This window comes from Montipora capricornis, chromosome 6 (assembly GCF_036669925.1).
Source record: "Montipora capricornis isolate CH-2021 chromosome 6, ASM3666992v2, whole genome shotgun sequence".
In the NCBI taxonomy this organism is placed as follows: Eukaryota; Metazoa; Cnidaria; class Anthozoa; order Scleractinia; family Acroporidae; genus Montipora; species Montipora capricornis.
In genome coordinates this window covers 64,411,602-64,424,811 of record NC_090888.1, presented here as the reverse complement: position 1 = coordinate 64,424,811, position 13,210 = coordinate 64,411,602, and the positions used below count along the sequence as shown (strand labels likewise).

At 37.5% G+C, this 13,210-nt stretch overlaps 1 protein-coding gene across 2 annotated transcripts in view; it reads right to left on the bottom strand.

The window, feature by feature from the left end:
• The window catches only part of LOC138052871 (armadillo repeat-containing protein 2-like), a 24,334-nt gene continuing 11,124 nt past the window's right edge, over positions 1-13,210 (bottom strand). Inside the window, exons 9-18 of one of the 2 annotated variants that reach the window (XM_068899459.1) lie at positions 12,139-12,279; positions 11,378-11,464; positions 11,009-11,105; positions 10,520-10,642; positions 8,503-8,616; positions 7,684-7,816; positions 6,985-7,065; positions 6,435-6,514; positions 2,634-2,711; positions 1-2,330 (exon numbers count right to left, since the gene is read on the bottom strand). In XM_068899459.1, coding sequence (XP_068755560.1) covers positions 2,164-2,330; positions 2,634-2,711; positions 6,435-6,514; positions 6,985-7,065; positions 7,684-7,816; positions 8,503-8,616; positions 10,520-10,642; positions 11,009-11,105; positions 11,378-11,464; positions 12,139-12,279 — 1,101 coding nt within the window. In that variant the 3' untranslated portion in view covers positions 1-2,163. The remainder of the gene's footprint in view (positions 2,331-2,633; positions 2,712-6,434; positions 6,515-6,984; positions 7,066-7,683; positions 7,817-8,502; positions 8,617-10,519; positions 10,643-11,008; positions 11,106-11,377; positions 11,465-12,138; positions 12,280-13,210) is intronic. The other variant, XM_068899460.1, reaches the window with a different exon arrangement.

Below are 13,210 nucleotides of genomic sequence, written 5' to 3'. Positions count from 1 at the left end.
TAAGTTTGTCAGGCTTTTTATTGAGATCCTTATTTTCACTCTCTTTCAAAGATAAATAAAATGACTTTCGTTATAACTTAGTACAGGTTTTTCACCTTACCACTATTTACAAAATACTTTTTCACCGACAGAACAAAATAAAAAGCCAATGCAGCTTTTCAAAGAGAGTTTTGACCTTTTGACACCAGCGTGCCATTGCTCAAAACTCAAATAGGCCTTTTGGGCCTAGGAGCTTAATGTGTAATAACAGAGCCCAATTCCTCACTTAGACTATGTCCAAAAATGCGAGTAATAAGTTGCACGCCCAATTTCAACATCCAACTCGAAGTGCGAAGTGTCCCTTCAAGTCCAACATTAAGGTAAGGGGAAAGGTTAGCGTTATTTTTGGCTTAGGGTAAATGCAGCGTCTGCTGTTTATCCTTACTTGAGGATCAGCATTTGGGATTTGTCTGTATTCCCAGACACGAGTGACGTTGAAGTTGAGAAGAAAAGCAAGGCGACACTTCGCGACGCTTATTGAAAGCCACTTGCATATAATTACTTGCATTTATGGACATATCTTCCAACCTCGTTCCCAGGGTCTCTCTTCTCTGCCTCCTCTGCCTCCATTGTCGTTGAGAAAAGACCCTGGTTCACCCTGGTCATGTGGCACTCGTCGACAATGGAGGCAGAGTAGAGAGACCCTGGGAACGAGGTTCCATATCTTCAAAACCATTTTCCAAATATCAAATATTCATCTTGATGGTGAGGCAGAGAGGACAAAAACAACAGAAACACATTGAAATGAATGTGAAAAATGTTTACATATCATCCACTTTCCTTTGTCTTTGTCCTCTAAACCTCTCTTTCAAGCAGACCAGTCTGAGCACATGTATTAGTAATATGCATACATCTTATAGCACTACAAGTGATAATTTACTTCCCAACTAAGCAATGCACTCCTTGCACTGATCTGATAAAGAATCCTACCCAGTCATGTCAGAATTGGTAACGAAAGAAACTTCAAAATACATTTTGTTGTTTTTCAGACACTTCTAGCTTGCAAGTAAAGAATTAAGATACAGTAATAAATTTTTATCTACAGATTCATTGGAAACAAACTATGAGTAGATATATAAGGGCCTTTTCAATATTAATTTTTTGAAGGCATGATGATACATTTGAGTTGCATGTGTATTTTAAGGAAGCTTCAGCAACAAAAACTGAAGGACAAAAACAACCGAAAAACAGTGACTCTGAAAGTTCCTTTCCATTTCCATATTTTTTGTGCACCTTCTCCTGCTTACCGGTAACATAAAATAATATTATTCTACTTTAAAAATAAGTGTCATTCTCACAACGTCAACCCACTTATTCATACATGTTTCACCTGTTAAAAACTTGCATACATTTTTATTACAGAGTGGAAAAAAGTGTTGGAAATTTGAACATCGTTAACGACAATTCAACAATATTTAATGGATGGTGTAAACTGCAGGTTGCAGGGGTCATTGTTTCACCTTAGCTGAAACAACCCAAACCTTTACTAATGCTAACATTAGGCCTAAACGCTATGCTTTTGATAATGTTTAAGCAAAGGTTAGCATTTTTGTTTTTTTTTTTGCCATAAATTAACTAGTACTATGTTCTAATCAAGTTTGGGTTGTTTCAGTTACATGGTAAAAAAATGACCTGCAACCCCCCAACACGCACTTTACACTCTCTGCAAATTTAATAAGCATTCTGATTCCTTGTGCTTATCGTTTTAATGACCTACACGAAACTGCAGCACTGTTGTGGAAGAATGAGTATTTTCTAAAGCATTTTGCGGTTTTTCTCCTCCCAAGCCCCTCTTGAAATACATGGGCTTATGGTTGGATTGCAAGGATTTGGCAGCCACAAGAGCAGTCTGCATCTAGGAGCTGACAGCCAATGGTGAAAATCCTTGGGAAGTTAGGGTGCTCAACTTTGACTCAGTGACACAGTTGTTAAATTTGGAAAAAGTCCTATAGGTAGGGGCACAGAAATCGATGTTACTTAAAATCCCTACTATGCCATCAATGCTGCTCATTTTCCGCGTTAGAGGGGTTTAAAACAACTCATGTCAACCGAAGTTGGTCATGCATGTGAACATTATTTAGATTGTACTTTATGGTACCAAGCAGTAAATGGTGGGATTTTTTGCTAGCTTGGGGACTCTAAGGGTACCAGGTCTGTATGATGAGACTTGAGTCTCTGAAGCAAATGTTGAGCAACGGGCACAAACTGTCCTTCCCACGTGTCTCGCAGCACTTCAGGAATGTTGGACTCCGCTGCCTCTAACTCGCTAGGGTCCAGAGCTGTATCCTCATCTGTAAACAGACACAGAATTCAATAAAGCAGTTTGCAAAACCGCGGACAAACATGTCGGTTGCCTGCTTGAAAATCAGTGCAGCCTCCTTCATGGGTTGATAAACTTAGATTCACATTGCAACCAAGGTGGACAATCAGATACCCTTACCGTGTTGTTTCCTTGGTACCATGAAGATTAATGATGGCAACATACAAAGTTGCAGTTAATACAATTACGTGGGTGGGGCTTTTATGTATATAACGTGATCCCTCCATAGGTTAATCAAAGTTAACCGTTCCCTGCTGCTCAGGATTGCACTTACAGTATGTCCAAAAATGCACTGAATTAGATGAATGGCCATCCAACACCAAGTGTCCATTCGAGTATAAGCCTTTATCACCTATTTCCAACAACAATAAGGTAAGGGTACAGTATATTGCCCGGTATCCGATGAGTTCAAAATAATTTCAATGTTTGCAACGCTATTATTAGTTTACGGAAAGCAAAGTGTACCGAAAGGAAACCAAACATTTAAGCTTTGAGATGCAAGTGTTGGCGGACTTTAACCTTTGGAATCATTTGCAGAGGACACCGTTCTCTTCAGGTGAGCGAGATTTTCATGACTAATATTTACGCTTTTCATTGCGCAGTAAAACTATCGCTGTTGATGAAAGGGTCTGTAAACAACGAATAATTTTGGAAGGAACCTTTCGATATTTGCAGTGAGTATTCTCAAAGAATTCGAGTGGTTAGAATATCCAACAATTCTTCCTTCCCACACTCCTTGACATTGTGGTTTCCTATTTTTTTAAGACTCCTGCAAAGAGTTTACGTTACAACTTCAAAAATGCAAATTTTAAAGCCATTCGTCAGGCCTTACATCAACTCCCTTTGAGCTCTGGTCCAGTTAATATCGCATCCTAGGAGGATTTCGATGCAGCTTGGGTATCTTGGAATGATCTTGTTTTTACCACAATCAACGCGTTTGTCCCTAAAGTACCTACACGCAATCCAAATCATCCCCCGTGGATCAAAGGTGACCTAGCAAAAGCGATACGAAAAAAGAAAACCCTTTGGAGGAAAGTCAGAAATTGTAATAATCATCTACTATTGGAAAAGTTTCGTAAAAACAGACAATCTATTAAGATATGGATTCGTTCTGCAAGAAAGAAATACCTTGCTGACATTGCTAATGAAGTTCATAATTACAGTACAAGATTTTGGTCCTTAATTCAAAAACAAAAGGAAACCGATCCCTGATAAAGTACACTATGGCGCGGACGTCTTTTCCAACAACCTTGCACGCTCCAACGCCTTTCCTAAGTATTTTCAGTCCATCTACAAAGATCACATTGGTTGTGGCGATATTGCGAGGGAGAATGTTCCTTTGGATTCGGTAACTGAGTCTCTTGATCTGATCCAGGTCTCTGTGAAAGAGGTGACGTCTCTCCTTCAACCATTAATGTAAGCAAATCAGTCGGACCTGATGGTTTACCTAATATTATCTTAAAGGAGTGCGCAGAGGTTTTTGCTCCTTCCTTAAGTTTATCAACTTTGGGTTAAACCACGGCTTGTGTCTTAGCAAGTGGAAGTACGCCAATATAAGTCCGGTTCACAAAAAAGACAAACGTGGTGACGTCTGCAACTACCGACCAATCTCACTGCTACCTGTTGTTTCTAAAATTCAGGAATATGCTGTTGCCAGTGAATTGACCAAACATATCAAGAATCAACTCTACAACCTTCAGTATGGCTTCCAAAGTGGCAGATCATGTGTGGCCCAACTTCTTTTGGGGTGCCAAGAAATTGGTAAACATTTGGATGCAGTATTAGAAACCGATTTGATATTATTGGATTTTGCTAAAGCACTCGACTCGGTTTGTCGCAAAAAGCTGCTACAAAAGCTAAAGTGGTTTGGTATCCGTGGCCAATTACTTGCATGGTTTGAAAGTTACCTTAGCTGCCGTACGCAACGAGTTGTTAATAATGGTTCCTACTCCAACTGGAATCCCGTAAAATCGGGTGTTCCGCAAGGGTCTTTGCTGGGGCCTAGCATATTTCTAATGCACATCAATGACCTATCGAATGTAATCATACACTCTAAACTGGCGATGTTTGCCGATGACTCTAAATATTTTAGAGTACAAAAGATGCTAGTAGTGTCTTTGTTGGTACCCACGACAATAATAGCATAATAATAATAATTAAAAATTTATAACGCGCCTTTCCCATGCAAAGACGCTCTTTCAGAATGGTCCACGACGAATGAGATTTTCTTCCAACCCTCCAAATGCTTAAATCTAAGAATTTCAAGGAAAAGAAATAGCCCCGACAGATGGTATCATCTTATGGGATCACAACTGGAAGTCGTCCAAACTGCTAAGGACCTTGGTGTTGCCATCACCAAAGACTTTAAGTGGTCTGATCACATCTCTGCCGTTGTTGCTAAGGCCAATCGAATGTTGGGATTCATAAAAAGGAAGTGCACTGGAGACCTCAACAAAGATGCACTGAAGCTCACAGCTCTATGTATCGTTGGTCCGATCAAATCTGGGCTGCGCTTCTCAACTCTGGGCCCCTCAATCTGCAACCCTGATGATTGAGGTCGAGAACATTCAAAGAAGAGCAACTCGTTTCATCTGTAAAATCTCTGAACTTTCCAATAAGGAGCGTCTACTTAAACTCAATTTGTTGCCTATTAATTACTGGCTAGAAAACTTAGATATTGTCTTTTTCTTTAAGGGTAAGGCTGGATTAATTAACTTAAATCTTGATGATTTAGTTGTATTTTGTAGTGGGCTTTCCGTCGTGACTCGTATTTTGTACGCATTTCTAATTTGTGGAATGCTATTCCAGAGTATATTAAATTTGAAAGCTTGCTAGAATCATTTAAGAAGAAACTTAAAGTGCCCCTGTGACCAAAAAATCAATTCATATTTTTCTTTGGATTTCAAAACTATGTTAACAAAACACTAAGTGACCCACGTTTTACGCCTTGATTTCAAAAAGACACCTCTTTATTTTAACTGTAATTTTCCAATTTAATGGTCCGCCATTACTAACATTATGTTCTTGAGAGAGCTGGATCGAGGAGAAAATGACGTCAAAGGCTCACTAGTTTAAGAATGCAATACGTGTGTACGCCGCAGAATTAATAAGCAGCACGGGGGTTTTGGGCTTTCAGACTTTTAAACTCACGCTTTGCATATATAATAAGCTGCGTTCACACGCTGAAATTTTAAGCTTTTATGATCGTCTCAACATATTTACTAGTTGTACATGTTGAGACGATTCATACGTTCCTACTGCTCTCTATCTACTCTATTGAACCGTATTTCTAGTTTAGTGTTCTTGAACTTTTTTTCTCTTCCCTATATAGTTACATATGTGGAACGTTTTGAAACCTTAATCTGAATCGTTTTATGATCATAATTTTTTCGTACTTACACTATTTATGCAGTTCGTTTGTTATTAAGTTGTCTTTTTTGTAGCAAGGGGTGCTTGTAAGTGGGTGGCTTTGTATCGTTTTTTTTTCTTTTAGGGGCTGGGTCGGGTATGGTTTTATTGGACATATCTGCAGAGTTGACAATCCAGATAGAGGCAGCATGCTTGGCTGGGTACCCTCGTGCTCCAAGAAAGAGTATTTCCTTACAACAACAGGGGGCAGGGTTATTTTTCTTCTCTGCTCCAGGAAGTTTTTCTCTGGGTACATCAGTTTTCCCCCCTTGTTGGTAAACTGGCCGACGTTAAATTTGATTTGATCTGTTAAATTGATTTGTGCAGGTAATAACTATAAATTGCCAAAAAAAGGTAGCTCCATTTCACTTGCAAGGATTGTGTAGTCAGTTCTTTATTTCTATGAATTGTGAGATGTATTTGTGACTATTTTCAGGTATTTTTATCTTAATTATGAAAACCCAGCTGAATCACAGTTAAAGGACTTTATAGATTCAGAGCATTCCTCACTTATCTCCCTCATGAACTTTAGCTACAGTAACTGGTTAGCTTTTATCAAATCAACTCCTTTCATGATATCTTGAGTGACGTCATATGGTAATTAAAAGCAGTAATGTTCTTAAGCATGTTGCAACAGAAAATAAAAAAGTAGGCTTTTTGTCCATACCCAAATACTGTGTGAGGATGTCCATTAGCTCTAGTGTTTCTTGTTCACCAAACATTGCTGTGGAGTTGGTTATCTTGTCACTTCAAAAAAACGCAAAAGATTATTATTATTGTACTCTACCACAGTGCAAACAGTGGACAAGGCAACACAAAGCGGTTTTCAATTGAGAGTTGAAAGTAATTAGTAAATTGCTCTGGTTTTGCATTACTTCACTCACTGATTGGTGCAAAGTTCTCACACCACTTTTTCAACCAATCAGAAGTGAAATCAAATCCAATCGTGGCTCGCGCGTGCTTTGTGTTGGCTATGTGTAATTACTTTGAGTTTTGCTTGGTTTACTGGATTGTCTCCGTCCTTTTTGATTGGCCAAAGTAATAATAATTATTATTACTTTGGTTTTGGTTTTACGACACTTGATTGAAACTCGCTCTAATAGACCCTTTAACTACTGATAGGTACAAGTACCAAAATGGTGTGAATAATACTAGGATAAAGTAGGAAAAATTAGGAAATAATATAATAATAATATAATTTTGTTGAGATAACCAACCTATAGTTCCAAAGAATTTGACAGACCATACTTGACAACTGCCAGTCATGTTTGCCAAAATCACGCAAGACATCCACGAGTCTGGAAATAAAACAAATAAGGAAACATCACTATAACATACTGTAAAGACAAACCAAAATTTATCAGATCAGAAACGTGACACGATTTTAATCACAATTTTAAAATATTGCAAATCCTGGAGGCATGTTTGTTTACAGGACTCCTACAGATTGAATATTTTTTAAAAGTGAAATCCTCCAACACTGACCTTTTTAACCATACGAAGATACTTAGACTGAATATGAAGTTTTTGAGATGCCTGACACCTATCAGACAGACTTTATAGTGCAATGGTTAAAGATGGGCACTTTTTTATTTCTTTGTTTGACCACAAAGTTTTATTTATTTTTTGTTTCTTCCAGGAAAAACAGTGATTTCTGCATTGAATACTTCACGGAAACAAGAGGTAGATTTATTTGGGAAAAAAGTCTGAAAGCAAATTTTAAATAAAAATACAGGCAAACATTGATGAGTTTTGAGCAAAAAAGTCTCTTAAGGTGTTATGCACACTGCAACTCATTAATGCAATGAAGTAGGTCTGTCTTTTCTTGAACTACATCTGTGTTGATTTTTATTGTCAAACCTCAACCCTCAAAAATCTTAAAATATCACTCGTTGCTCATTTTCTTTGGTGCTTACTTTTTGATTCCATCTTCCTCTTTTAACTTTGGTTTGAGTTGTTCATCTGACATTAGGTTAATAAGAACACCACAAACTGTGAAAACAGTTTCTCTTTCACCAGCATCCAACAGCGCAATCATGATCTCATCAACTTAAATTAAAAAAAAGATATTGTGAACTCCTTTTCTGGACCAGCAAAACTGCATGACAGAAAATGTTTATCTTGTAGCTTGTAGTTATATTACTCCATCGTTATTATTTAGGTGTTCAAAAGAATATCGGCTTTCTGATTGGTCAATGACGAATGCCTAAAAAGGTTACTGAATGCAATGCGGAAATTGATATGGAGTAATTTCGAGGAGTACATATTGTATGAACTTGCTGGTGCATTTCATGATTTATGGCCACTCGTGACGTTTTGAAAGTTCTCAAATCACATTTGCCTGAGGCTTGTGCATTTTTGAAAACTTTCAAAACATCAATCACACTCATAAATCACGAAATGCATTAGCTTTCCTTTCATATGATTCGCTATACTTATTCAATATCCTCACCTACATTACATTAAAAAATGTTATTATCTCCCTAGGTCAAACAGCGAAGACATGCTATTCAATTCAGTGGCTTTACTGTTTAGTACAGCCTGCTAAATTGGCCAATCAAGGTGCAATTGTGCTGCGACAGAGATGATACAGATTACTATACATAATAATTACATCGTCTAATTACCATATGCAATTAAACTGTAGCAAGTTGTTATGTAGTCCTTGACATGCTGTCAATAAACGATATACTTCATCTCAAAAAAACATGAAAGAAAATGGCTCTTGCATTTACCTTTATGTTCAGCAAGAACTTCTCTGACCTTCTGGGATCTTGAAAAGTTTCCAAACACACGACTAGCTTCAACCATTGCATCCATGTTCTCAGGCATTAATAGCGAAATCAGTACTGAAACATGAAACTCAAAGGTTAGCTTAGCCTGTTCAAGGCTCCCAGATAGTTGGGAAATTGATAAAAACTGTGTGCAAAAAAAGAGTGGTGCCTCGACCCAAACCCCCACTCTTTTTTCACACCATTATTTTCGCTTTCCCGGCTATCTGGTAGCCTGGAACAGGCTAAGGTTAGTTAAGTAATAGCCCATTTCCGAGTTGCTGTATGCCTCAGTTTCAAAGTGAGTCCTGGTGCACAACCATTCAAATGGAAATGAGTTGCATATTCTTATGCAAATCAAACTCATTTCCCTTACAATAGCTGAGCACCAAGACTCACTTCTAAAACGAGACAAACAGCAACTTGGAAATTTTTTATGTCCTATTAAAATAGCTTTAATTACAAATGAATTAAATCATATATTGACAGTTTTAATTTTGGCTACAATTTATAGACTTGTCAATAAAAGGCAGCTTCCTTCTTGCTCTTACAGCTGTATGAGGCCTAATTTTAGGAAAGAATGATCTTTTCAATTTAGCATAATGCTAATGAAGCTAGTTAACAATTGCACAGGGACAAAAGAATACTAATTTGGCTGCCACTTATAAAAAAAGGTCTCTTCTGGTCAATCTCTTTGCCAAGAAATATTTCCTGCAAAGTTGATCAAGTTAATCTATTTCACTGCTTGATAGACCATTAAACAGTTCTGTGCTCAGTTACCAGGCCTTTGAATAAAAGCGAGGCTGGAGTTGACCTTGCTTTGATACAAACCTCACTACTTTTCTTCTAATCTAGAAACTCGTTAGCATTACAACAATGTGATTTACATAAGAAAAGCAACAAGGTTTGTATTAAAGCAAGGTCAACTCCAGTCTTACTTTTATTCAAGGGTCTGATAACTGAGCACAGAACGGTAAAATGGGCTACTGACTTTTTAGTTCCTGCAGAGCTCCTGCACCTAAGTAATAGAACACTGAAGCTACCAAACTGCTCTCTGTTGTTGTAATGAGTTTTACGTGAATTTGCTTCATTCATGGTTCTTTTTGGTAGCTTATTAATTAACTGCAGTTAAGAAAAGCCTCTCACAAGGAAGTTCTTTTTTCAAAGGCCATCTCACATGGGTTTTGTTTTCTTATGTATAAGTATGGAGTGCTGGGATGGCGCAGGGGCGAGAGTACTTGCTTCCCACCAATGTGCCCGGGTTCGATTCCCAGACTCACTGTCATATGTGGGTTGAGTTTGTTGGTTGTCTGAAGACTCTGCTCGAGAGGATTTTCTCTGGGAAAGTTCTCTGGTTTTCCCCTCTCCTCAAAAACCAACATTTGATTGGTTTACATCAATTTGTTGATTTCAGTTTACAGTGTCCCCAATTAGTGATCTAGCGCTAGAAGAAAGTTCCTTTCTTTCTCTCTAATCAGAGCTTAGAGTTCAACTGAAAACAGTGGAATGCATGTACAATATGCATTGCAAAGTTTCAAGGTTATAGTTTCATGGAAAAAAAAGAGCACATTATAAACAGAAATACAGTTCCAGGCAGGAATCACATAAAATCAAATGTTGTTTGCTGTTGCTTGCAACTGGGACCTTGTGAAAAAAGATTAATGTGAGCAAAGTATGGCACCAGCAAACTCAACAACACTAGAAATACCGGTAGTCTGGAAATGAAATCAAACTCAGGACACATTCATGAAGTGCAAGCACTCCCACTAATGCAATAATCCCCAGCATCCGAAATGCACTTACAATACAAAAAAAAACAGTAAATGCTAAAAAAAAAACAATATTTTTTCCTTTAAACTATCAATCCCTGGGAGTGAGACTTTCTTTGTCTGACGCCAGACCATTTTACTTATCGATGGGTGGGGTTCAAGAGTCAATAGGTACATGTAAAGCGCAGTGCTTCCAGCTGCATCTAACTTACTCTCTGTGATCTCTACTTGTCTCTGTTGCACAACACTATCATCATCATTGTAGAATGACAAATTGTTGAGAGTTGCTACTGTGTTAAGAACAAGTTCTTCATTGTTGACAGCATCTTTGATATCTGCAACAACCCAAAGAAAAGAGTCCGAGTTAGGAATACGGTCATTCAGAGAGAGTAATTTAAAAAGTACACTGTAAATAACATTGCAAGCAATCCTTCTTGGTCATACAACATAACGGAAAGTTACTTAAGACAATAGTAAGTTCTAGAAGTTGTGAAATTACAATTTTAAAAAATCTCTAGCATTAAAAAGGAAATATGGCATGTGTAATTTGCATTATTTTAATGGTCTTCTAACAGTTAACTTGCCAATGGTGCCTCAGCAAATAAACTTAAGGTGAATTTGACGATGTCCTTATTGATATTTGGAATAAAGCTTGTGCAATGCGCACGTATGAACTAGTCAAACATTTCAAGTTTACCCACCAAGAATCTGGATCAAGAGATCAATTAGTGGTTCATTAGCAGCAATACCAGCTCCAGCTTCTTCATTGATGGAAAGGTTCGCAATTACTCTTATTCCCTACAATTCAAATGTTTTAAAGAACTTTTTCAAGTGTTATCAGAGCCAACAACAATTACCATGTGATAAGTCTCAATCACCAAAGACAAACAGCCTCTTTTATTTCCTACTGCGTGCACTCAAAAACAATAACTGTGTAAGTTCAAAGTCCAATGACACATCACTTGGCATCAACTTCTATATGTTGATACCTAAAGAAATGCCTTATATGTTCTAACCACCCATAAATGGAAAAATTAACAAAACATTATTGACAACTACATGTACTGTACCTTAATGAGAACATCTTCATTTCTGTTGGGCCCTTTGGTTTCTCCATTAACACGTTTTTCTTCATGTGAAGATCCATTTCTTAATACCTATACATGAAAAGCAAGATATTCCATCTTATTATATGGCACACTCACTGTTTACTAGACAGTACGGGAGTGTACCTATTAAGGGTAAAGAGTTTTTTATGTTTTAAAGGAGGATCAGGTTTTTTATTAAATTTTAATACTTCAGCTTTAAGCAAATGTATCCTGGGCGACAAACATGAAGGTCTAGAACACTGTGTTTTAAAACAGATCTTAGGCACTTCTATGGTCATGTCAATTCAAGAAGAAGAAGAAGAATGTTCAATTCTTTTAAAGTGGGGTACAGTAACTTGCACCGCTCTGATTTTTGGTAGGTGAGAAAAACCTGGGGAAATTCCCTCAGAACAGGATTGGGGAGACAGCACAAGCACTGTGCACTTGTTGGCAACTGAGACAATTAAATTTTAATGCTGCCCACATTGGTGAGAGAGAATCCACTAATCCATCCCTGCTCTACGAGAACCCTACACATGACAAGCAATGTATTTTTAGATTGTCATCCACCAGGGTATTAACCCAGCTTGTCCAACATGACCTTATTTGGGCAGAAAGACAGTTAATCAGAAACCATACAAGCATTTTCTGGTTGGTCCCTCCCTATTCAAGTGTTAAGCAAACAGCCTTCTAAACTTGAAGGAACCATTTTAAATACATGTAGTGTAAAAATGACAGCAAACCTCCAACTCCAGATTAAAGTATGTCTGCATCACAGAGACTAACACATCCATAAATGAATCATCCAAATAAATAGCCTTTCTGACTCTGTCACTCTTGGAAGTTAAATTGCCAAGAATAAAACAAACCCGAACCACCAACTCCTACAAAAAATGTTGCACACACTTCAAATAAAAATCAATGTCACAGTGTTACCATATATTCAAGCAAATAGGTGCAAGTTCAACCTTTGTGGAGGATGCAGAGGTAAGGTTAATATAGCTGATAAATTTATTCAAACAACATGGAGTAACGAAGATGATGACATCGACATGGAACATATTAATAATTTCATGCACTTAACCCATTAATCGTAACTAGCACAAAATCCTCACATCTGATTAGTTCTGTGTTCTCCTATTTGTCGTGTAATAGACCTTTTTAGCTTGAACATTTTGTTTTCCCAATACAGATCATGTGATAATACTCAGGAGGTTTGGTCCTTTGTTTTGTTCATTAAAAAGAGTGCATACAAGCGTAAATATGTCTGCATGCACTCTTTTTAACGAACAAAACAAAGGACCCAACCAAATCATGTTGGGGTCCAATTACAAGTATCCAATTTGAACAACTCCAAATTGGATACCTGTAATTGGACACCTATGCCATTCGCGCGTCAATCACATGCACTTGGATGGGGTGTTTCTTGCTGTTTTTCTACTAATTGCAAAAACAAACTGAATATACATTTTGCTATAGTTACGATAATTAGCAATAGGACTTCGTGTCATACAATTCAGGAGTAATTGAGCTCATAATTTCAAATTGGCTTAGTGCGATTTTGAAATTACTCACCCCATTACTCCCTTCATCACAATTATGATACTGAATGCTGATTGGCTGAGACAGAGGAAATTTTTTCTTAATCACAAGACAGGGCACTTTTGGTAATCAAGAGGGCATGATTACTTGATCCTGTGATTGGTTAACAGCAACTGTTGCTTATACAGAGCAAGTGAATTAAGTTACAAGAGAATCTTCTTCCAGCTTCTGACTCTGATGAAACTGCCTTGTTTTTTCATGTATAAAATACAT